General features: G+C 52.7%; 1 protein-coding gene across 1 annotated transcript; it reads left to right on the top strand.

Moving 5' to 3' along the window:
- Window positions 1-510: 510 nt before the first annotated feature.
- LOC114002129 (exocyst complex component 1-like) lies at window positions 511-25,370 on the top strand. The gene is made up of 17 exons (XM_027747923.2): window positions 511-634; window positions 1,905-2,023; window positions 4,675-4,834; window positions 5,745-5,938; window positions 9,049-9,276; window positions 10,542-10,674; window positions 13,455-13,564; window positions 14,563-14,712; window positions 14,993-15,086; window positions 19,483-19,595; window positions 19,781-19,891; window positions 20,416-20,486; window positions 20,597-20,837; window positions 21,527-21,710; window positions 22,807-23,006; window positions 24,693-24,887; window positions 24,999-25,370. The coding sequence occupies exons 1-17, from the start codon at window positions 511-513 to the stop codon at window positions 25,152-25,154; spliced, it is 2,583 nt and encodes an 860-aa protein (XP_027603724.1). The 3' UTR covers window positions 25,155-25,370.
- The last annotated feature ends 38 nt before the right edge of the window (window positions 25,371-25,408 follow it).

Here is a 25,408-nt window from a genome sequence, read left to right as displayed (position 1 = left end):
GCCAGGAACCCTGCTAGTGCTGGGTCTGACTTACAGGGGTGACACCTCTCCATGACAGGGCAGTGGTGTTGCAAGTAGACGATCTTTAAGGTACCTTCCAACCCAACTTCCTAGACAGGCCTAAGGATCACAGAATCCCAGGATCGTTTGGGTTGGAAGGACCTTAAAGCCCATCCAGTTCCACCCCTGCCATGGGCAGAGACACCTTCCACTAGCCCAGGTTGCTCCAAGCCCCCTCCAACCTGGCCTTGGACACTTCCAGGGATGGGGCAGCCCCAGCTTCTCTGGGCAACCTGTGCCAGGGCCTCCCCACCCTCCCAGGGAGGAATTCCTTCCCAAAATCCCATCTAACTCTGGCAGTTCGAAGCCATTCCTGTCCCTCCAGGCCCTTGGCCAAAGCTGGGGCAGCAGAGCTCCTCTGGATGCCCTGCCCAGCCTGGTTGTGTTTGCAGGAGGTCACCACGAGCAGCAGCACCCTCAGCCACGCTGCCCTTGTGCTCTGGTCCCACCATGGCTTCCCTCTGGAGCTCGCTGGAAAAGGACCTGTTCAACCCCCAGAAGAAGAGGCTGCTGGAAACCATCCGGGTCTGGAAAACAGGGAAGAAGAAGAAGATGTCCATCCTCTGTGTTGTGGGTGAGAACTCCAAGGCGAAGGGGGTGGGAGAAGAAACCCAGGAAGGTTTCTTTCTGTCATAGTTTGGTCTCTGATGGCTCTTTTCCTGCTCTGGGAGAAGGGGTAGAATCCCTGTTGGGAATGCTGTGTTTTAAGATTAAACGCAGGAAACCTTCATCCCAAGAAGGAGCCATGTCACGTCAGTGTGTCAGTCAAGAACTGGCAACAAAAGCACACTGATGATCTGTAGGTGGCTGGGAAGAGCAGGATTTGCTCCCTCCAGGAATGTAACAGGGTTTTTTTTAGGCCATTTGCATCAATTCTGTCATTAGAGGTCAGCAACAAGCCATTCTAACCCGACCCAGCACTGCAGCCTCGATCTGTCCGTGGGTTTGGTGAGAGCTTCAACATTCCAGGAGGACAGAGTTGTTTGATCAGGAGCCAAAGGAGCAAATCCTTCGGGATATTTGCCATCTCCTTCGGTCTCTGCTTTTCTAGTTGCTCCATCACTCCTGAGAAGTTGTTAATGTAGATTTTTTTTTTTTTTTACAAATTTGTAGGGGAGAGACTTTCCTGCCAATGAGTTTCTAGACAGTGTAGTCACCTACAGCATCGATTTCCTAAAATCTTAACCAGAGTGTTTGACCCAAATGAAGTCCTTCAGCTCCCTCTGTAGCCAGTGGAGGGCAGGAGGAATATCCCCAGCATGTGGCATCTAAAACACACGAGTTACCCCTGGAACTGGCTGGCTCAGATTTCTGGAGATATCAAACCCAGATGGAAAATCAAGATGTTAATCGCCAGAAAATAATTCTGTGAGCACTTCCCAGCTGAACCAAGAGGTGCCTGACAGCTGATTGGCACAGGAATTGATTTTGGATGGGATATATTAGTGTGGGAGTCAGTCAAACAGCTCAGTGCTTTTGGACCCCGTTGTAGGGCCAGAAATATGGTACAAAACTACCATAAACCTTATTGCACTTGGGCACCCTGGTCCTGTTGTATTTGGAACCTGCTGAAATCTGACTTGTGCCATTCCAATGGCCTGGTTTAAAACTCTTGGGAATGGTTGGGAATCCCCCCACAGACTTCCAAATGCTCCGGATTAGACACCAGAGAGCACTTCCCCTCTGTAAATACTCCATGAAAAGCCACTGTAGCCTCTCTCCATCCAACCATAAGGGCAAATCAGTGTCTGTGGGTCTGTCTATGCCTGTCCCCCCCCCCTTGAACTGCTGTCCTGGGCTGACAGTGATGTTTTGGGGTGGTTTTTCCCTGTTCTCCTCCCCAGTGGACACCTGGAGGCCGGTGCAGCCGTGCCTGGTGCAGGTCAGGGCGGAGCCGCTCCGGACAAGGCGCTGGTGGCCTCTGGCAGAGCTCAGGCTGGTGGATGGCAAGAGCCTCCAGCAGGTAGGACTGGCTTTCCTTCTGTGCCAAAGAAATGTGGGGATCCATCGGGGAATCCAGGCCAGGATCCATCGGGAAATCCAGGCCAGGATCCATCAGGGAATCCAGGCTAGGATCCATCGGGGAATCCAGGCCAGGATCCATCAGGGAATCCAGGCTAGGATCCATCGGGGAATCCAGATCAGGATCCATCGGGGAATCCAGGCCAGGATCCATCGGGGAATCCAGGCTAGGATCCATTGGGGAATCCAGGTCAGGATCCATGAGGGAATCCAGGTCAGGATCCATTGGAGAATCCAGGTCAGTATCCATTGGGGAATCCAGGTCAGGATCCATTGGAGAATCCAGGTCAGGATCCATTGGGGAATCCAGATCAGGATCCATTGGGGAATCCAGGTCAGTATCCATTGGGGAATCCAGGCTAGGATCCATCAGGGAATCCAGGCTAGGATCCATCGGGGAATCCAGATCAGGATCCATCGGGGAATCCAGGTCAGGATCCATCAAGGAATCCAGACTAGGATCCATTGGGGAATCCAGGCCAGGATCCATCAAGGAATCCAGGCTAGGATCCATTGGGGAATCCAGTGCCACCCCCTGCCATGGGCAGGGACACCTTCCACTAGCCCAGGTTGCTCCAAGCCCCGTCCAACCTGGCCTTGGACACTTCCAGGGATGGGGCAGCCACAGCTTCTCTGGGCAACCTGTGCCAGGGCCTGCCCACCCTGGTGAGGGTACACTGGCAGGACACAGCCAGGCCCATCTGTTGGTCCACGTTGACAAAGCTTCTGGAAAGACATTTGCAAGGGGTATTTACAGATTAGATGGAGGCATTTGCTGAAAAGAAGGATTATGGAGGGCTGGCATCTGTGCCTTTAGGGTGACATTAAGGTTTTAGGGATGGACAAGATATTCCCTTTCTGCTGCTGGGGCTGGCAGAGGGTCGTTAAAGTCATTATAATTAGTTTTTTTATTAATGGGAATGTTCCAGGGGCTTTGGCAACACGCCTGGGGTTTCAAAAGCACGGAAATAAATGAGGGAAAGAGCAGCTTTCTGGTTCTACAGCCAGGACAAATAAAGTACATCTGCACAGCGTGCCTGGAAGGAAAATCAAATCCAATGCAGCTTTGCAGGGCATCTTGATCCTATGGGCAGAACTGGTATCTCCCTGACAGCTCTCCTTGCTATCTCCAGAGCTGGTATCTCCTTGTCTCACGAGGAGATAGGTGCTCACACCAGCCTGAGCTCCCAACTGCTTTGGCTCCTGAGGAATTCAGATTAGAAGACGCTTCCAGGATTTTCAGTCCTTTTCCCCTTCCATTTGCCATCCCAGTGAGGTTAACTCTAGCTGAAAGGATTTTTGAACCCTCTCCTGCTGGGAGGCAAATAGAGAACTTGGTTCTCCTGGTGGCAAAAACCTCCGGATACCTCCCATCCTGCATTCCTGACACATCCTCCTGGTTGGGCCGTGTCTGTCCTTCAGATTACAGAGCTCTTTGCCCTTGCAGATGTATTTTTGGATTGCAGTCACCTCCCCTTTTAACCTTCCCTCTGGCAGGCTGAGGGCTGATGTCCCAGTCCCCTTCCCTGGTGACTGGTGACAGCACAAGGGGGATTGGTTTTAAAGTGACAGAGGGCAGGTTTAGATGGGATAGTGGGAAGGAATTCTTCCCTGGGAGGGTGGGGAGGCCCTGGCACAGGTTGCCCAGAGAAGCTGTGGCTGCCCCTGGATCCCTGGGAGTGTCCAGGGCCAGGCTGGGAGGAGCTCTGAGCAATGTGGGATAGTGGAAGGTGTCCCTGCTCACGGAGTGGAATGGGATGTGCTTTAAGGTCCCTTTAGATGCTCTTTAAGGTCTCTTTCCAACCCAAACGAGCCTATCAATCCATGACTCCCTGACTTCTTTCTTCCCTGGAGCCTCTCTCAGGCTGAACTTCTCTTTCTTGAACATGGAAAGCCAGAATTGTTCCCTCTCATTCCTAAAATAGGATCCACTTACCAGCTGAAATTGCAGAGGGCATGTCTGCAGTGGGGGCTGGGTGGGTGTTGGACTCAATCCCAAATTCCCGATTCCAGCTGATCACACTGTCTCACACAGCACATGATTGCACCACAGAGCTCATTGCCACGGGATGCTGGAGGTGCCAACACTCTGAATAAGTTCCAAAAACCACCAGAGGAAACCAGGGGCAGCAGGTCCTTCAAGGGCTGTTAAACACAGGGCTGCAGATCCAACCTCCAGCTCAGTGAGCTGCTGGATCACGGGCTGCTGGAGCCTGCCAGGGAATCCTGAAGGCACCAGAACTCTGGGCTTGCCCTTTGAATGCTTTTTATCCCAAACATCTGCCACTGGCCACTGTCAAGACTCATCAGCCATCCCCCAAAACCGCAGTGGAAGGTGAAGGGCTTTATCTTAGCTGAAAATAAATGAGTGTGATGAGTCAGGACTGGCTGACTGCTGGGGCTGAGCCACTCCGGGTGTCCCAGTGTCCCCTCCTGTGGCCAGAACTGCTGTTCATCCTTCCTTCTCGGTGCTCTGATCATGACAATTTGCCAAGTGCCGTGAACACACCTCTCAAACGTGCTGCAAACCTGTGCTGGGTGTCCCTGGTGTGGCCAGTGGTGGCTGATTGCTGGTGGTAATTAACCATCTAGGCCAGCCTGGACTTTGACCTGCAGTTTGACAAGGTGTACAAGTGGACCACCAGCAGCTTTGAGGAGAAGAAGACCTTTCTCAGGTGCCTGTGGAAGCTGAGCCACCGGTTCCTGGGCAGAGCTGTGACCTTTGTGAACGTCTCCTCGTGTGCACTGGAAGGTAAATCATTCCCTTGGCACACTCACAGGGGCTTTTGGCATCATCACCCAGAGGGGAAGACACTTCAAACAGTGGGTGTGGATGGTGGGAGAGGGGGAGGGGGTACCAGGGAGAGGGAATCAGTGAGGAGGAGCCGTGTTTGGGGTATTTGGAGGCACAGGCACCCGACTTATCCGGTGGCCACGGTGACACAGTGCCAGGCTGGGAAGAAAAATAGACAGTTTATCTTATTTTCAGAGCTCCTCTCTGCACCCTGGGCTGGGGAGGGGAGTAAAGTGTGGGTGATGCCAGGGCAGGGGTGACTGCCTGCCTGGTGACATCCCCCCCTCAAGAAATAAAGATGTGTGTGGATATAGAAATACATTTTACTTCACAACACGTGATTATCAGTGTCTTTCATAGAATCACGGAAGGGCTGGGGTTGGAAGGGACATTAAGGACCATGGAGTTCCAACCCCCTTCCACTATCCCAGGTTCCTCCAACCTGGCCTTGGACACTTCCAGGGATGGGGCAGCCACAGGTTCTCCTGGCAACCTGTGCCAGGGCCTCCCCATCCTCGTGGTAGAAACCTCCTTCCTTGTGTCTAATTCAAATCTAAGCCTCTTCACCTCTGACACTTGTCTCGGCTTTGTAGGACGTACCAAAATGTCCCAGCACCCAATCCCAGAGAAGCGAGCAACTAAAAACCCAACCAGAGCTCCAGTTAAATTCCAGTGGTGTGTTTTGTCCCTCTCACGAAGCTGAGCCTTTATCCCACACCCACCTTCCTTTGCTTTGACCTTGCTCTGAGTGGGCAGAGACCGAGCCCACCGAGCTCCTGTCGCTCGGAGCCGGCGGGACCTCATTTCAGCAGGGCTGATCAAACGACAGGTTTATTGTCACCCCAAGGCTCTGGCCATCTCCACACAGGGATGCCAAGACCCCAAGAAGACAGGAAGGACCCCGAGGAGGCTGAGAGCCAGGAGGGGCTCAGCTGCTACCAGGAGATGACTCCAAAGGAAGCCGCTGATGTGCTGAAGGTGCTGGAGGAGCACGAGCCCCTCGTGAGCAACTCCGTGGCCTTTGCAGAGCAGCTGAGCAGGGAGCTCTGTGTGCTGGATGAGGTACAGGGGCCAAGGGGGGCACTCACGTGGAAAGAAGGTGCTGGGCATGTAGAGACCGAGCAGCTGGGGAGCAGCAGCTCCTTCCTTCGCCGGGAAAACTTGATCTGGCAGGAATTTCTGGAAGCAGTGTTGGCTAAGGGTCTAACCGTGGGACACAGGGGGTGTGGGGTGCTCTGGGGCTGGCTGAGGGAGAGACTGGGAAGGGAAGGGCCAAAAATGAGCCCTGCAGAAGGAAAAGGAGCATTTGGGGAGAAAGCGAATGGGAGAAAATGAAATAGTGCTGGAAGGAGATTAAAAAAGCAAAAGACTAAAGGGGTCCAAGAGAGCTGGAGAGAGACTTTGGACAAGGGTCTGCAGGGACAGGACACAGGGAATGGCTTCCCACTGCCAGAGGGTAAGGTTAGATGGGATATTGGGGAGGAATTCTGGGCTGTGAGGGAAGTGAGGCCCTGGCACAGGTTGGACAGAGAAGCTGTGGCTGCCCCATCCCTGGAAGTGTCCAAGGCCAGGTTGGAGCAACCTGGGACAGTGGGAGGTGTCCCTGCCCATGGCAAGGGGTGGAAAGGGATGATCTTTAAAGTCCTTCCAACCCAAAGCATTCTGGAATTGTATGACTAGTGGCCTTTATTGACTCCATGTGTGGTTTACTGCATTTCTGCAGAGGAAAACTTCTTTTGAGTGCTGGAGCCAAAAAAAAAAAAAAAAAAAAAAAAAAGAGAGAGAAAGCTGCTTCAAGCATTTATCGTATGCTAAAATACCTGGTGCTGGCATTTTATGGGGAGAGAACCAAAGAGAAAAGAGAAAAGAAAACAAACAAGCCAAAGGAAATATCCTAAAGCACACTGGAAACCACAAGCCCTAAATCCAACCTCCTTTAGCTCCAGTGTTTGCTGTATTCCCAATATATGACTTATTACAGTTGGAAATTCAGCAGTTAATCTGGAAGACCAAACTCCTGAGGTCTGTTCCTGCCAGCTCCTGGCAAGTCCTACAGGCACTTTGTGACTGTTTCCCAGTAAAATACCCTGTGAGAGCAACTAATACATCTCTATTAAGTTATTTGAGATGAAAGCAGCTGTTGAATACATTATTTTAATGCCTCCTAATGAAAAAAATGTGATTTATCTCCAACAGAAATTAATCAATGAGACGTTTCTATTTCTGAGGCTTAATCTGCAATATTAAGTGTTATTAATACCAGCAAGTTGGACTGGCACATGCATCTATTTAAATGCTTTTCCCCACATCCCAGTGATGCCACCTTGGCCTCCTCTCTCCATAGTAATCACCCACCTCATCTGGGGCTCTCAAAACTCACCGCAGCGACAGCCAGAGAGTTCTTCTCTGCTCCAGGGGGAAGGATGGCACTGATTTGTACATTGCTATTCCTGTGTCATTCCAGGATCCCAGCACCTGGGGAACCACAGGCAGCTCCCAGCAGCTCTGCAGCTGGAGTATATTACTTTTCCAGGAGCAGGGATCCTCTGGAGAGCCCCTTCCATGGGCACTGCCCTGTCGGTGACACCGGTGATGCTTCGCTCGGGGCAACCCCCCGTGGGGCTGTGAAGCCCTAATAGGACCATGTGAAGGCAGGGCAGGGACAGGCCTGGGGGAGGTTTATGGCTCTTAAGAACATTTAATACAATCTCAAGGTCTGGGCAGAGCTGGGGGCCCTGGGGATTGCTGGAAAGCAGCAGTCCAGGAGTGGGGCCGGGCTGGGGAGGCTGGTTGGGAACGTTTGCTGAGCATCCTCGGTGCTTTTGGAGGTGAGGTTTGTGTGTTGGACAGGCTGGGAGAGCTGGGGGGGTTCACCTGGAGAAGAGAAGGCTCCAGGGAGACCTGAGAGCCCCTTGCAGGGCCTAAAGGGGCTCCAGGAGAGCTGGAGAGGGACTGGGGACAAGGGATGGAGGGACAGGACAAGGGGGAATGGCTTTAAACTGACAGAGAGTGAGATGGGATATTGGGAAGGGATTTTCCCCTGTGAGGGTGGGGAGGCCCTGGCACAGGTTGTCCAGAGAAGCTGTGGCTGCCCCATCCCTGGAAGTGTCCAAGGCCAGGTTGGACAGGGCTTGGAGCAACCTGGGCTGGTGGGAGGTGTCCCTGCCCATGGCAGGGGGTGGCACTGGATGGGCCTTTAGGTCCTCTCCAACCTAAAACCTTTTTCTAGAGCTGAAGCTTCCAGTTCATCTTCATCCCGACAGGAGTGCAGGTGGAGCTTGGAGAAAGTCCTTAACACAAGGACTGGAGATGCCCAGCATGGACTGTGCTTCCAGGCACATCCCTAACCCAGAGCACAGGGTCTGTCCAAGCCACAACAACCCAACTTGGGTTGTCAAGAGGCTTCTCTTTGCTCCTCTTTCCTTCTCTGCCTCCCCTCAGCGAGCTGAGCATGGGGCAGGTGGGGGGTGCAGCTGCTTCTGATGCTCTTCATTTAACGAAAAAGACATCAGAAAATTAAATTATCAGAGCAGACAAACCTCTTTAAAAGCTTTATTAACAGAGAGAAAAGCAGCAGCCTGGAAAGCTCAGGCCTGCCAGGCCCGTGCCTCTGGATTGTTTTCTTTCCTGGGACACGGGCCCTGCAAAGGATACAAGGAAGGTTTGGAAGTGTGGGACCTCTTGCAGAACTTGTCAGCAGCGATTAACACCCGCCCAAACAAGCTCCTGAGCCCTCCTTAGGCAAATTGTGCCTTCGGGGCATGTCTCATGCATGATTTAATTGTTATTAATTGCAGTGCCAGAGCAGCTCAGCTGGGAGACAGCCTGGCAGTGCCCTGAGCTGGGCTAAATGGGCTGAGACAGGCCCTTGGCAGGGCCCTGGGGTACAGGGGTGTGTTGGAGACACCCCCTCACACCTGGGGGGTTTTCCTACAAGGAGGCCCTGGCACAGGCTGCCCAGAGAAGCTGTGGCTGCCCCATCCCTGGAAGTGTCCAAGGCCAGGCTGGAGCAACTTGGGATAATGGAAGGTGTCCCTGCCCGTGGCAGGGGGTGGGATGGGCTGGGCTTTAAGGTCCTTCCAGCCTAAACCGTTCCAGATTCTCTGCTTTGACCCTGAGCTGAGTCCATCAGTCCCTTCTAAGCCCTGGATCCCTCTGTTCTCCATCCCCAGGCCAACCTCCGGGCCATCATCTCCTCGGAGCAGCAGGTGACACAGCTGATGAGCTCCATCGACGAGGCCCTGGCAGAGGTGGCCAGGGTGGAGGAGACCCTGCAGGTCTATGATGAGCTCCTGGGAAGTGTGAAGCAGCAGATGGACCACATCCACCGGGAAAACTCCCTGCTGCACCGCATGGTCTCCAACAGGAGCAAACTGATGGATGAGCTCCTGTTCCTCACGGTGTGTGCATCTGTGGAGGCAGTTCCTGTTGGATCTGTTAGAAAACAACTTTCAGTGACCTCAGACACTGAAAACTATGATTTGTCTGCAAAGATTAAGGAGCTTCTCTGGCCTAGAAATGAGGGACTGTGTTGTCCTGATGGACACACGGCCGGGATGGACTCCAGGGGATGTGCAGTCCCCTCACCACCACAGGGGTCTCTCAAAGTCCTTTTCCTGCGCAGGATTAGTAATGACAAAGCCAAATGATAATTGAACAGCCAGTAATCATTACCTGGGAATGCACAAGCACAGCAATTAATGAGCAATTAGAGGCAGAACTTGCAACACCCAGCCCTGGTCCAACCTGCTCCCACCAGCACTGATAACTCCCCAGGCAGAAGGGACTTGGAGTGTCCTGAGGCAAACAGAATAACAGGATCAATGAGGTTGGAAAAGACCTCTGAGATCATCGAGTCCAACCTTTGATCAAACCCCACCTTGTCACCCAGACCATGGCACTGATATCACATCCAGTCTGTCCTTAAACTCCTCCAGGGATGGTGACTCCGCCACCTCCCTGGGCAGCCCCTTCCAATGTCTGATCACTCTCTCTGTGAAGAACTTTTTCCTGAAAAAAAACTATACATCTACCATGGGAAAGCATTCCAGAGACTCCCTGCTACCCTCTTTGTCCAGGGACCCTATTGATTCTCTTCCCACTTCCCACTGATGGGAGTTTCCCCTTTCCTTTTCTCTCTCTTTTCCTTATTTCCCTACTCTAGAAGGCAATGTGTCCATTCAGTATGTGCCACCAGCCCAGCCCAGCCCAGCCCCTGCTGGGGGGTGAGGACCAGGGGACGGCACAGTAGGTGGAAAGACTCCTGAGGACCTCTTGGAATATGGGAAAGCAAGTTATTTACAAACATACCACACCATAAATGCACTCCAGTTCCACAGCTTACGGTGACCTCTGGGCCACTGACCTTCTCATTTCTTGAGCTGCAGCACCATGAGCTTTTCCCTTCTCCTCCCCCCCCACCTTGCTGCCAGTAGTGATCCCAAAGGTCCCAGCCCTTTGGAAGCTCAGGCTGAGGTTTGCCAGGGTGTCCTTGGCCACCACTGCGGTTGTTGCTGGGTGGAATTTTGGGCTGGGAGGGGATGGAGCGGCGTGGACCTCCTGAGGCAGCCGAGGGGAGCACTTGGCTCTTTCCAGCCAGCAGCTTTCCATGTGGGATGAAAACCTGGCTGTGCTTGTACCTGCTCTCTTCTGGCTTTGTTTTCAGACCCGCCTGGACCTCAGCAAGGAGCACTGGGATGTCCTGAGCCGGGCGGATCTTTCCAGCCCTGCCGGAGTGAGATCCTGCAGTGCTGCAGCAGAGGCTTTGTCTGCCTGCATGAACACCCCCCTCCAGCCTGGTGAGTGGAGAGCAGGGACATGCCCAGCCTGTGCTGCACTCCCTGCACCATTCCAGCTTCCCAGCCTCTGCCGGTGGCCCTGAGCCGCTGATGCCGGAGGGGATGTTCCCAGGAATCAGCTCCCGGGATCACTGAGCAGCTCTGCGGGCTGCCTGGGAAAAGCAGGAAAGAAAGAGAAGGCTTGGATTTGGGAAGCTCAGCAGCAGCAGCAGCACACACCCGGGGGCACCTGGGGGGGCAGGTTCAGAGCTACGAAATATTCCCCTGCAGCACATCCAGAGCTGGGAGCTGGGAAACAGGATTGGAGGGTGGGCTTTATTCTGGAGATCTTGGAATCCTGGAACGGTTTGGCTTGGAAGGGACCTTAAAGCCCATCTCATCCACCCCCTGCCATGGGCAGGAACACCTTCCACAGACCAGGTTGTTCCAACCTGGCCTTGGACACTTTCAGGGATGGGGCAGCCACAGCTTCTCTGGGCAACCTGTGCCAGGGCCTCCCCACCCCCACAGCCAACAATTCCTTCCCAATATCCCATCTAACCCTGCCCCTGGCAGTGGGAAGATATTCCCTGTATCCTGTCCCTCCATCCCTTATCCAAAGTCCCTCTCCAGCTCTCCCTGGACACAGGGAATATCTTCCCACTGCCAGAGGGCAGGGTTAGATGGGATATTGGGAAGGAATTGTTGGAACAACCTGGCCTCTTCTCCAGGTGAACCCCCCCAGCTCTCCCAGCCCAAATTGGCTCCATTCCTGGAGGAATCCAATTCCTGCTGTAAACAGCCAAGCTGGGCCATCCATGAACCACAGGCACCTCCTTCTGGGCTGGGAAACTGGTCCAGTTTCCATTAGACTTGAGTCAAACTTCCGCCAAGCATCTCCCCAATCCCTCTAAATACACGGATATAGGGCAGCACGGTGTGCCAGGGGTGTACAACACCTCCTGCAGCTCACAGAGGGTGGGGGAAAGTCATATTTAGAAATTGTGGTCTCCTGGGGCAGCTCAGTTGTCTGTCCTCAAGCTTGGAAAAACAGTAATCCATTGGAGCAGCGTGGGAGTTGTTGGAGACCTGCTGGTGTCCGGGGACGTGCTCCTGGCATGAAATCCCGAGTTTTCCTTGTGGTGAGGCTGGGGGTGTGTCCTTGGCCGAGGTGGGACTGAGGGATGCTCTGCAATTTTAGGTTTTTTTGAGTTTCAGCTCCCTCCTGGGCTGGATTTCCTTGGGACTGCAGCAAATCCTCTCCCCTTTGTTGGCTTTTGGGTGCTGGTATTTGTGGCAGGATTTACTCCTGTCCTATTCCCCAGGGTGTGAGTGATGTGGGGCTGCAGCCCACAGCTCATTCCCTCCAGGCCATGAGATCCTCTCTTTTTTTTTCCCTCCAGTCCATGATATCCTGTTTTTTATCCCTCCATACCATGATATCCTCTCATCAGCACTCAAATATCATTCACATATTGTCATATTAAATTTTATTATTTTTGTTAATATTTTGCATTAGTTATTATTGGTAATATTATTATTGTAAAATTGTTGTGTTTTGCTCATTTAATTGAGTTTGTTTAATAATTAATTTTGTGTTTCCGCCATTCCATGATATCCTCTTTTTCCCCTCAATACCTTGATATCCTCTCTTTTATCCCGCCATTCCATGATATCATCCTTTTCTCGCAGTACCATGATATTCTCTCTTATCCCTCAATACCCCAATCGCCTCTCCTTTTCCTCCTCCATTCCATGACATCCCTCCTCTTTTCCCTCAATAACCCTGACATGCTCTCCTTTTCCCTCCATTCGTGATATCCTCGCTTTTCCCCCCTCAAACATTGATATCCTCTCTTTTTTTCCCTCCATTCCAGGATCTCCTCTCTTTGATCCCTCCATTCCATGATATCCTCTCCTTTTCCCTCCATTCCATGATATCCTCTTTTCTCCCCTCAATACCTTGATATCTCCTCTTTTATCCCTCCATTCCATGATATCCTCCTTTTCTCTCAGTACCATGATATTCTCTCTTATCCCTCAATACCTCAATATCCTCTCCTTTTCCTCCTCCATTCCATGACATCCTCTCTCTTTTCCCTCAATACCCTGACATTCTCTCCTTTTCCCTCCATTCCGTGATATCCTCTCTTTTCCCCCTCAATACATTGATATCCTCTCTTTTTTCCCTCCATTCCATGATATCCTCTCTTTCCATCCCTCCATTCCATAATATCCTCTTTTTTCCCCTCAGTACCTTGATATCCTCTCTTTTTTCCCCTTAATACCCTGAAATCCTCTCTTTTATCTCTCCATTCCATGATATCCTCCTTTTCTCTCAATACATGATATTCTCTCTTATCCCTCAATAACTCAATATCCTCTTTTTTTTCCTCCTCCATTCCATGACATTCTCTTTTTTTTCCCTCAATACCCTGATATTCTCTCCTTTCCCCTCCATTCCATGATATCCTCTCCTTTTCCCTCCATTCCATGATATCCCCTCCTTTTCCCTCCATTCCATGCTATCCTCCTTTTTCCCTCCATTCCATGATATCCTCCTTTTCTCTCAATACCATGATATTCTCTCTTTTATCCCTCGATATCCTCTTTTTTTCCTCCTCCATTCCATGACCTTCTCTCTCTTTTCCCTCAATACCCTGCTATCCCGCCTGTTCCCTCTATACCCGGATATCCGCTCCTTGTCCCTGCATACCCTGATATCCTCTCTTCTTTCCCTCCATCCCATGCTATCCTCTCTTTTCCCCTCAATCCCATGCTATCCCCTCCTTCCCCTCCAGGTTCCCGGAAGCTGCAGGCGGTGGCCGAGCAGCTGATCCTGTTTGAAACCCTCAAGCAGAACTTTGAGAACTCTCTCATCAGTCACATCACCAACATCTTCCAGCTGCAGGTGGGCTTTGCTCCGAATCCCGGGAGATCTGAATATCCTGGGAAAAATCACACCAGGGCTGTAGGGGATGGTTGTCCTAAAGTGTCTTCCCAAAGAGGTCTTTCCACATCCCTTCACCCTTCCCAGCCCTTGGGTTAGTTTTGCAGGAATGTGGAAGAAATCCAGCCCTGAAGATTTTTTAGACCGAAGATTTTTCTCATTTTATTTTGGGGGTTGTTGATCTGCTTGTGACACAAAATCCCAGGATAAGAGCCAATCCCTTGATCCTTCGATTAACACTTTCAGTGCTGATTCTGCAGTTTAAAAGATGTGATGGACAATATCCCTCTGGGCAGAAATCTGAAAGGAAAATTGGACTCCTCCAGATTTCCTTTCATGAAAAGGAGTGACTCCCAAATCCCCAGGGCTATTTCCTTAAATCTTCAATGTTTTCTTTCAAGCCAGGCTGGAAACTGGGAGGGAACTGTGGGATTTCCATCCTTGGAGATTTTCAGATCTTGGCTGGACCAGCTGCTCCACCTGGACCTGCCCTGAACCTTCTGAGCTCCACACGACTCTGAGTCTGTGGTGTGGTGGTCCAGCATTTCCAGACCCTGGCAAATCCCTCCTACCCATGGCATCCCACCCCCCGAGGCTGAACCACCTCCCAGTGCTCCAAGGGAGGATTTCCAGCATGTTCTTCCACAAGGAGCTTTTCTCCTGTGCTTTCTCCCATGGTGCTTACCTGGATTATCCCCTGTGTTACTGTGGGTCAGCTCAGACTTGTTCCCAGATAACAGGATTCAAACTCAAGTTCCAAGTGGTCGTGCCTGCCCTGCTTCAGCTTGGAGTTTGCTTCTCAAACCCGGAAATTCAGAACTGGAAATCGGAGAAATTCTGAAATTTCAGAACTGGAAATCGGAGAAATTCTGAAATTTCAGACCTGGAAATTCCAGGGGGATCAGGAAGTTTTCCAGGGCTGTTTTATTTGACCCTTCCTGCTGTTTCTGCTGCTTTAGGGCAGCTCTCAGATCCCTGCTCTTGGGCAGCCCGTTGACAAGTTGTCTGCACCGAGCCATGGACTCCACCACGAGGAGCTGCTGCCCTACACCCCCCTCATGGCCTGGCTGAGGAACAGCAGCCCAGCTCTGTTCTGTGACCTCCCCAAGGTATGGCTGAAATCCTGAACAGATAGTACAGCTATTCCATCTGCTGGGAACAGATTGGTCCCGCTGGTGAATTCCTGGGGAGGGTTTGGTCTCACCAAACCCCCACGAGCGTTCGGCCCTTCTGGGAGAGTGTCCGGCCAACTTGGCCACAACATGTTGGACCTCTGTGCTGGGGAGGAGCAGCCTGGCGCTCAGTGGCAGACGTTGTGTTGAAGGAAAAGGTCTGAAATGCTAAAATTTGGTCTTTTTGCTTTCACCTGGCCCCTCCTGTCCCTTCCAGGTGTATGCCCAGAACCTCGGCAGACTCTACGAGCGGGAGATCAAAGCCTTCTTTGAACAAGCCAAAACCTCCTTGTTGGGAAGAAGAAAAGGAAGTGAGTGATCTGCAAGTATGACCTTTGGGCTTTATTGGCAGGGAATGTGACAATCCCCCTCCATCACAGGTGTTTTCCCCGGATTTTGTGCCATGGGTTACTCTCTCTCCTCCGTGGGCTGGGTCGGAAGCTGGCGGGACGTGACAAAGCCAACTCTGCTTTATGTCAGGCAGTGTTTGTGTGATCTTCAACACCTTGATATTCTCTCCTTTTCTCTTTTTCTGCTCCTCAGAGCTGTAGCTGTTGGTCACCTTCCCCTTGCAGGGCTCAGGAATGCCACAGGGGTGGTTGAGCTCCTGTTCTGAGGAGCTGTAGGACGTGGCACTGGTTAACAAAGCACAGCCACCCTTCAGCTGTTGTCACCTCCCTTCTCCCTGGCTCTCAAAGTCTTCCTGGCCTGTTCCAGAGTTCCCACCCCACTATTATCTCCTGGAAACAACCACCAAGCTTTCTCTTCTCTTGCTCCAAGGGCTGGAGCTCCTCTCCTGTCAGGACAGGCTTGGGGTTGTTCAGCCTGGAGAAGGCTCCAGGAAGGCCTTATAATTTCCCCATCCCTGGAGGTGTTCTCCCCATCCATGGAAGTATCCCAGGCCAGGTTGGACAGGGCTTGGAGCAACCTGGGCTGGTGGAAGGTGTCCCTGCCCATGGCAGGGGGTGGAACAACGTGAGTTTTCCATCCCTCTCACCCCAAACCACCCAGTGATCCTATGATTCTGTAAAGCCTGGTCCATATTTCACACAAGCAGGGCTGCTCACAGGTTCCTCAGGCACTTTTGCCTGTGAGGAGAAGGCACCAAGCCTGTCCCTGAAGACAGGAGGGCATTTGTAGCAATATTTGCAGAATGATTTCCCAGTGAGCTGCGTGTGGGGCTGTGCTGTCCCGAGGGGATCACTGCCACAGAAATCGCTGCATCTGACTCAAAATATTCCAGTCAGGTGTTTCTGGAGATAAAAAGAGAAGCTGATCTGTCTCCTCTGGAAGTTTTTTATTGCCCAGAAGTCACATTTTCCTTCAGCAAAACAAAGGACTGTAATGGAAAGTTCCATGCCAGCTTGGCCAGGCTTGAATGTCAGAAACCACTTTGCACGGTGTGTTTAGTCCATCAGAGTCACCACTGGGCTCCCTCCAGCTCTGCACCTCCTTCATCACTTGTGTCCAGGTCCTGAGCCAGAGGATGGGACCCAGGGAAGGGATGGGACCCAGGGAAGGGATGGGACCAGGGAAGGGATGGAACCCAGGGAAGGGAAGGGGGCTGGTGGATCCCGTTTCTGGGTGTGCAGCACAGCCCATCCCAACGTACCCACCACCCCTTCCAGCTCCTCCTGCCCAGTGCCACCTCCCCCTTGGCAAAGACACATGCACCAGGAAGACAGGGCACCTCAGGACCGTGGGGTGGAACGAGGATGGGCAGTGCTGGCAGGGTACAAGGACCTGCAAGGGAGCACAGCAGTCCTGGGAAAAAAGGAGGAAAATCTCACCTCAGTAGTCCCAGTCGCACCCAAATGGCTTTAAGCTGGCAGAGGGCAGGGTTAGGTGGGACATTGGGAAGGAATTCTGGGCTGTGAGGGTGGGGAGGCCCTGGCACAGGTTGGGCAGAGAAGCTGTGGCTGCCCCATCCCTGGAAGTGTCCAAGGCCAGGCTGGAGCAACCTGGGCCAGTGGGAGGTTTTCATCCCCATGGCAGGGGGTGGGTGAGATGAACTTAAAGTTCCCTTCCCACCCGAACCACTCCATGATTCTCTGACCACTCAGCCTGGCACAGAGGGGCACATCAGGCGAAATAAATAGTTAACCACGATAATATTCCTCTCTCCCATCCCTCTCCTCCACTCCTGGATACAGCTTTTCAAGGGGCAAAGTGCTTTTTCCTGCTTAAAAATAGGAATTCCTGATAAGAGGCAATGAATGCATTTTCAGCAAGCCAGCCTGGGGAATTAGCAGTGGGGAGGCCAACTCCAATCTGTGCTTTATAAGATAATGTGATCAAGCCCCATTTCCCAGAGAGGGGTGATTGCTTTTAGTTAAACAGCAGGAAATCACAAAGATTGTGCCCGGGATAAAGAGGTTTCCACTTGCAGGGTGATTGATGGGCTTGGAGCAAAGGACTTGGAGCAGAAAATAAAAAGCACCCAGGTTTGTCTCCTCAGGAGCAAAGTCGTTAAAAGGGAGGGGTGCTGGAGATGCCTGTTAAAGAGGCCCTTTATCCCTTTGGGTTGGGAGAGACCTTAAACTCACCCAGTTGCACCCCCTGCCATGGGCAGGGACACCTTCCACTGGACCACTTGTGAAAATAACCTTGTTAAATTAAAAACAAGGTGGTGTGGGGCCCATGTGGCAGCCAGGCTGCCCCATCCCCTCCTGGTAAACGTTAAACCAGCCATTTCCTTTCAGTGCTTTGTGTCGAATGTCTATAAAACAGGAAGGAATTGAATCCCAGGAGCAAATCCAGCGTCTGGGAAATCTGTCACAGGGGAAAAAGGACACTTTGGAGGCTGCAAAACCTGTCCCTGCTCCGTCATAAATCACCCAAAAGGGCCATCTTTTCGATCCAAATCATCTGGGGTGGCTGCCCCGGGCGGGATGAGCTGAGCTTTGCTGGGCTGGGCTGCTCTGGGCCCTGCTCTGCTCCGTGGGGTGGGAAGGGCCAGGCAGGAAGCCCCAGGCTGGGTCTGGGATGTTCAGCCCATGTGAGCAGAACATTAAATAACAGCCCCCTCCACCTCTGCAGAGTGAGGCTGGTGGGAGATCAGGGGATTTTTTAGGAGGTTGTACCCACGGAGGCACCTTCCCCTGGGCCCCCCCCCGGGCTCTGCCTGCCCCTCTCTGGAGCCCCCGGGGGCAAAGCAGGAGGGAGAACATCCCAACCCTCCCTCTGGAGGAGGAGGTGACCTCTCCTCAGCTCGAGGGCACGGTCAAACTCCATCTCCAGCTCTCCTGGCTGGGGCCAGCAGCACCAGGGTGTCCTTCTGCTGCAGGAGCTGGGCAGCCACGGGCACTGGGAGCACTGAGAATCTCTCCCAGTGCTCCCAGAGACCTCCAGAGCCTCCTGCTGGAATATTTCCTGCAAAACTGGCTGCTCTGGGGCTCTTTTGCAGGGAAAGTTTGGCTTTGATGAAGCTCTGCAGGAACCTCATCCGAGGTCTTTCCTGCTGTTTCCTCCCCCCCGCTCAGCTGCTCCCTGGGGTGATCCTGGATGGATGGGAGCCCAGGCTGGGCCCGATAATATCCCTTCTCCCTGTTTTTAAAATATCCCAGGCTCTCTGTGCCACTTCTATTAGCGTGGCACTGAATTTTTGGGATTGATTCCCTGCCCTCCCAAAGGATTATTCGTGGCAAAATGCTTCTAAAACACACCACCTGCTGATTTATTGCCTTGTTTCAGCATTATGGGAGAGTTTAGAAGGCAAACCTCAGGCTGTTTATAATTAATTGTGAGCCAATAATTAGGTCTTTTCTCCTTTTCCCATTCCCTTTTCCACACTAACATTTCCAGGCTTGTAAAATCTTTTTTTCTTTTTTTTTTTCCCCTGGTTTTGCCACTTCCCAGCCAGTGAAATTCTCATTATCCATTGCATAAGGGTGGGAAAAAGGTTCTGAAGGAGCTCATGAATTTTCTCCGTGGTTTTAGCAAGGCTGAGGTCACGAGCAGGGCTGGCTGTCACCTCTCCTCTGCGTGGAGGGCACTGACATCCTTCCCAAAGGTAAAAACCCTGCAGGTAGTGGCTCAGATAAAGATATTTCGGATGTTGCGAGAGATGGAGACCTGACCTGACTCACCCAGGAACTCTGGGAGAGTGAAATGATTTTTAGACTTAATTAGAAAATAATCTGGATGTTTCCCCCACTGGTTTCTTTCAGGGAGCGAAAGAATGGTTTTTAAATGCATATTTTAAAGGATTTTTTTTTATTTTTCCACTTGAGCCAAGCACCCAGTGAAAACAGTGGGGTAAAAAGTGGTAATGTTTGAAAAGTATATTTATTTCCAGGTGAATGCTTTTAACTTAAAAAGGTCAGTTTTTGTAAAGGAAAAAAAAAAGCCACTCCCACCTCCCCTGGATATTCTTTTATGGCAATTTACCATCAAAACTAAGGAACAAACAGTTTTTCTGAGTCTCTTGCAGGTTTTTCTGCTGATTTATGCCCTTATCACCCGGGATTTTTCAGCCCTCAAGAGTTAGAACGAAGCCGTAAATAAATAGCAAAGGGGATAAGGAGCACAGCCCAGGGAATAAGAAAAGAACAATGAAAAAGAGAGAGAAACGGGCGTGGGGAGGAAAAATCCGACAGGAAAAGGGCTATTCTCGCGTCAGGTCGGACATAAAAAGAGACATTTCAGCCTCCCAAGGAGCTGGAGGGGCCGAGGGGGGTGGGGATGTTTAACCCACGAGCCCTGCAGGTCTCCAGGAGAGCCCGGAGAAGCCCCTGGGGAACAGGCACCAGCCCCGGTGGAGCCTCCCCGGGAGCAGGGAGAGCCAGGAGGAGCCACCAGCCAGAGGGAACGTGGTCAAGGTGAGGAGCTGAGCGTTCCCGGAGGGTTCCCGTGTCCCGCAGGCACTGCCCACGTCCCGCGGTCCCTTCCCCGGAGCAGGAGCAGGGATGCTCCGTGTGCTGGCCCGGCTCGGGTGGCACCTCGGGTGGGCACGACCCCTCAGTGTGCTGGGAGGGTTCTGACGTTGCCGGTGGTTCCTCAGCAGGTGCTGGAGCAGGTGCTGAGGCAGCTGCAGCCCCTTTGCACCTCGGAGCAGCGGTTCCTCCAGGAATTCTTCCAGCTGAGCCACGAGGCTGCAGAGCCGCAGGGTCTGGAGGTGAGTGGGAGGAGGTGTCCTCTCCAGGGCCGCTTTCCAGTCCTCCCTCCAGCCCTGATACCGACCTCAGCAGGCACAACAGGGGGGCTGCTCATCTCTGTCAGGTACCTGGGCTCTCCTGGACTCTCTAGAGGGGAAGAATGAAAAGGAACTTAATTAAGAGCTCCAGCAAAATCAGGGGGGGTCTGAGCGTCCAACACAGGACTCCAACAAGGGAAAAAAGAACTAAACCCAGAGCTCAAGTTGTCCTCCCTAAGGGAGAGCAGATAAATCCTGATTTACATCAGATGGGATATTGGGAAGGAATTGTTCCCTGTGAGGGTGGGGAGGCCCTGGCACAGGTTGCCCAGAGAAGCTGTGGCTGCCCCATCCCTGGAAGTGTCCAAGGCCAGGTTGGCACAACCTGGGCAAGTGGAAGGTGTCCCTGCCCCTGGCAGGGAGTGGATAAGATGATCTTCAAGGTCCCTTCCCATCCAAACCAGCCTGGGATTCCATGATAATTCCCACTCCTTTCCTTCTTTCAGGCATCTGCCACTAAGGGAGGGGAGACCTTGGCACCTCCAGAGGATCCTCCTTGCACCAAGCGCCGGAGCCAGTACGTGGGTGATGGGTCACAGGGGCACAGTCTGCAGTGTCCACGGGGCAGTGCCCTCCCCATTTCATTGCTGACCCCTTGTTTTTGTTGGGTTTTTCTTTCTTTTTAAGACCAGAAGAACCTACAACCCGCCTGCTGAGCGAGATCTTCAGCTGCCTGGAGCTGGAGCTGAGGGGTTTTCTGGATGTCTGCAACAAGGTCCACCCTTTTGGCTGCTTGCAGGTCCTGGTCACCTTGAGTGACTCCGTCTTTGGGATGTGGGGCTCTTCCTCAGCTCCCCCCTCGTCCTTCCTCAACACCGTCCTGGGCAGCGTGTTGCTCCTGGCCAAGAGCAGCTTCAACAAATGCATCGTGAGTGTCAGTCAGAGTGAACCCAAGTGGTCCTGAGGGATGTTTGGCCTCCTCCAGAATCTTCTAACTGGAATCATTTAGGTTGGAAAAGCCCTCCAGGATCATCCAGTCCCCCCCTGTGCCCAATCCCCACCTTGTCCCCCAGCCCAGAGCACTGAGTGCCACAGCCAGGCCTTCCTTGGACACCTCCAGGGATGGGGACTCCAAAGCTTCCTGGGCAGCCCCTTCCAACACCTGACCACCCTTTCTGTGAAGAAATCCTTCCTGATGTCCAACCTGAACTTCAGACATGAGGGATGGAGCAGCTCTGCTGGGAGGAAAGGCTGAGACAATTGGGATTGTTCAGCCTGGAGAAGAGAAGCTTTGGGGTGACCTAATTGTGGCCTTCAGGACCTGAAGGGAGCCACGAGAGAGATGGAGAGAGACTATTTCCAAAGGCCTGGGGTGACAAACCAAGGGGGAATGGCTTCAAACTGACAGAGAGTAGGTTTAGATGGGATATTAGGAAGGAATTGTTCCCTGTGAGGGTGGGGAGGCCCTGGCACGGGTTGCCCAGAGAAGCTGTGGCCGCCCCATCCCTGGAAGTGTCCAAGGCCAGGTTGGACAGGGCTTGGAGCTTTAGTGACCCATCAGATGACTCTGGGGCCATGTCAGATCTGACAGAGCCACATCCTGTGTGCTGTTGCCAGGGGACCTTGTGCAAGGAGCTCGAGGAGGCAAAGGTGCCCAGCAGGATGAAGGGTGGGATCCTGCCCTCCGTGAGCCGCTTCCAGGAGTTTGTGGACTTCTCCGAGGAGGTGTTCAGGACAGCTCAGAGGAGAGGGGAGCTGGACAAGGCCCACCTCAGGCTGGCCAGCAGTGTCTTCAGCAGCAGTGAGTACCAAGGCTGGTGGCTGGATGCAAATGTCCCCCTGCAGCTCCAGGAGCTCCCAGCAGGGCAGGGTGGAGGTTCCCTGTCTCCTGGGCACTGCCTGGAGCTGAAATCACCTGCACTGAGCAAGAGCCTGGGAGCATCAAAATTCAGAGAGCGTGGTTTGGGGTATCCCCTTTTTCCTGATCTCCATGTCTCCCTGTCCTCACGGTGCTGCCATCCAGGAGCTGGGTATCCCAGGAGCAGTAATTCTTTTCCTGCTACTCTGACCCCTCAATTTGGGGCAGATTTGAAGTCCCTCAGTCCTGGGGAATGAGAGCACCACCAGCAGCTGGGAATGGGCTTTCAGCCCCTGTTTCCATCCCTGAAACCTGCCACATTCTGGATCAGCCTTCCAGCCACTTCCAGGACCACTGGGAATTTGCTGAGTGGCTCCACACCTTCTATTTTTGGGTAAATGCTCAGACAAGTTTCCTTCCTGCCTTGAAAAGGTCCTTTTTTGGCAACACAGGCCCTGATGGCACGTTGGGTGTGTGGTGTCTGCTGCACTGGGATGGTCCTGGCTGGGACAGGGGTGAGACACAGCTTTGGATCTAATTCCAACATCTCCTGTCCCACTATGGAGGGAGCAGCTCCTCACTGCAGATCAGACTCTTCTTCCAAGCTCAGAGGTCTTGGGAGCCGAAGATCAACTTCCCTCAAAACATCAAGAGGGGTTGGGAGAGCAAGGCAGGGAGCTCTCAGTAGATCCCTGGGTTGTCCCAGCTTCTGGTCACTGGAGATTCCCAGGGGCTGCAGGACTAACAGCTCTGGCCATAGACCAGGAGGTGGTGGAGAGAGGCAGCTCCCACCTGCAGGTGTGCCTGGGCTGTGCCACTGATAAACCCATGACCATGGCACCTTCCAGGCTCCAGCAAAGTTTGCAGTGAAGCAGGGGAGGTAGGGAATCAAGCTTATGGACAGGGATCAGGATCTGTGTTATGAATAAGTACTCTGGGACTGGTCGAAGTCAGATGGTTCAGATGAGACACCCTGAGCCCCCCCTGACCCAGCCTGCAGGGTCTTCTCTCCACACCTGATTTCCTCTTTTCTTTTAAGTCAATAGTCTGTCCTCAGCAAACCTGAAGGTGAACACACATATGGCCATGATGGAAAATTTCCACCACATCTACTGCTTCCTGTGCCAGAAGAAGATCCCCTGCCTGGAGGACAAGAGGAGAGAAGCCAAGCAAAGGTACAGCGAGCACATGGAGAAATATGTCCTCAAGTGCCTGGGCCAGCCCCTGGAGAAGCTCCATGTGAGTACGGGATCTCCTGACCCTCCTCTGGGCCTCAAAGGGCAGCTGCCCTTCCCAAAACTAGAGATTTATTGGTGTTCAAATGACCCCTCCCTGAATCCAGTCTGGGATTATATGAGTTTGTTGTCACATCCCAGTGTTCCCCCCTTCTCTGCCCGCTCGCTGCCGGGTTTCACTGGGCAGAGCAGCCCCAGCATCCCAGAGTCACAGAACAGCCCAGGCTGGGAGGGACCTTGGACACCAGCTGGTCCAAACTGCCTTGGAAAGGTTGCCTGGATGAGAATCTGTAGCAACCCTGTCCAGTCCCATCCTGAAACCTCAGTGGTGGGGACTGTACTTCATCCCTGGGGAGGTTGGATTGATGGCATAATCGATGGGTGAGTGATTGCTTGTTCTCACTGGAAAAAAATCTCTTCTATCAAGACAATGTGGTCACTCTGCCTTCACAAGGAAACCTTTTTATCGCCGACAATCCTAAAAATGTGAGGGATTTTCTCACTTTCCTGCTGCTTTTTCCTCCTGTTCACTTGAAGGCCGTAGACCAAGATACACTTGGGTGCAACTTTTCCGAAGCCAATCCTAAGAATTTCCTGTTCAGCCCCTGCTCTGGGTTGCGTGTCTGTGTCTGGCAGATGCTCATTTCTTCTTTCACGGCTGCCTGGGCTGATCATTCCGACACAGATTCCACACTTCCCGAGTGGCTGCTTTGTTAACTGAGCTAAGAGCACCTGGCTCTGCTGACTCCCTTCCTCCCCTCGACCGTGGCTGCTCTGCTCCTCCTCTCACCGGCCTAAAATTGCTCACAGACTGAGCTCAGCTTGAATTATTCATAGGACCTGTTCCTTTCAATTTATTCCCAGTCGTTGCTGTCAAACATCTTGTTGCCTTGACTGGGAGATGAGCTCGGGGTCTCCTGCTTCCCGCTCTGCTTACGGCTTCCAGTTCTCCCCCTGTGAGGGGAAAGGATGATTTCACTGCTCCCAGCAAAGCCAGTAGTGTATGAAGGCACCTGGATTTCATTCTGCTCAGGGATCTCCAAAATCCTGCCGTGGCCTCTCCATCAGACCACAACGAACCCTTTGGGTTTGAGGACTGACCCCAGGATAAGGAATGTAGGAGCCCATTTCTGCTTGTTGGAAACAGCTCTTACATTTAGGAACTCAGAATCCTTAGGATTTGGGGTGTTTCTCCACAGCCAAATTGCAGTGGAAATGACCCCCAGGACAGCCTACAGATTTTCAGGATGTGTGAACAGGAGGGTGGACAGGAGGATGAAGGAAGTGATTATTCCACCAGATGTGGAATTCCGTGGCCGGCTGTGGCAGAGATAGAGATGTCTGTCCCAAAAACTGAGAGAACTTTGAGGTTTTGCTTTACACTTCTGCAGGTTCTGGGATCCCCCAACCCCACCTCTGGCTCCAAACCCTCTGTGGGGAGCAAAGCTGGAGGAAGCACCGAGTGACTTTTCCAGCACTCCCATTGCTCCAGGGGCCTGCAGCCCTTAGAGATGCTGCTTGCAGAGCAGAACCAATGGAATTCCCTAAACTCTGCTTTCCTGGGGGATAAACAAGCTCCAGTACTTCATTTCAACTTAATGAGGCGTGGGAAGGGAGCCGAGGGAAGCGATCCTGAGGCAGGAGCCCTCCTCAGGCTGGGTCCTCACGGAATGTCTCCTTCCCTTTCCAGCACTTCTTCGAAGGGGTGAAAGCCCGCCTGGCTCAGGGGGTGAAGGAGGAGGAGCTGAGCTTCCAGCTGGCCTACAGCAAGCAGGAGCTCAGGAAGGTCCTTGAGAAATACCCTGGCAAGGAAGTCAGAAGAGCCCTGGAGACCCTCTACAGGAAAATCCACAAGGACCTCTCCCCGGAGGAAAACCTTCTGCCGGTAATCGGGGCGGGATGTGGGTGTGACTCTGGGATGTTTTGGGGGTTCAGGGCTGCACAGCTGGAGCTGCCAGGGCCTCCTGAAGGGAGCTGAAGGGGAGCTTTCCCCCAGGTGGTGTGGCACGCCATGGAGCAGGAGTTCATCCGCCAGTACCAAGAGTTTGAGGATCTGATCCGACGCTGCTACGCAGGATCAGGGATTGCCATGGACTTCACCGTGGAGGACCTGCTGAGCTACTTCAACTCCATCACTCTGTCCAACATGTAGACAAGACCCTCTGGATGTTTCTGGGAGCAACCCAGGAACCCTCATCTGCAGCTACACCTTTAAGGAGCTGAACTCAAAACCCCTCCCAAGCCTGAGCTGTGGGATCACACCCTGACCTTAAAGTCCAGGACTTGTCAGTCTTAGACTAGAACTCCCTTGGGGAAGTGGAGTTCTCAGACCCAAACCACAGCTTCCCTGCTCCAAAAAACCCCACTGTACCACGAGTAAATAAACCCTCCAAACGCCCAGTTTCT

The sequence above is a fragment of the Pipra filicauda genome, unplaced genomic scaffold, assembly GCF_003945595.2.
Source record: "Pipra filicauda isolate LSUMZ 115617 unplaced genomic scaffold, ASM394559v2 scaffold701_size143630_pilon, whole genome shotgun sequence".
Classification (NCBI taxonomy): Eukaryota; Metazoa; Chordata; class Aves; order Passeriformes; family Pipridae; genus Pipra; species Pipra filicauda.
The sequence above is the reverse complement of the archived record's forward strand: the minus strand, read 5'-3'. Positions and strand labels throughout refer to the sequence as shown.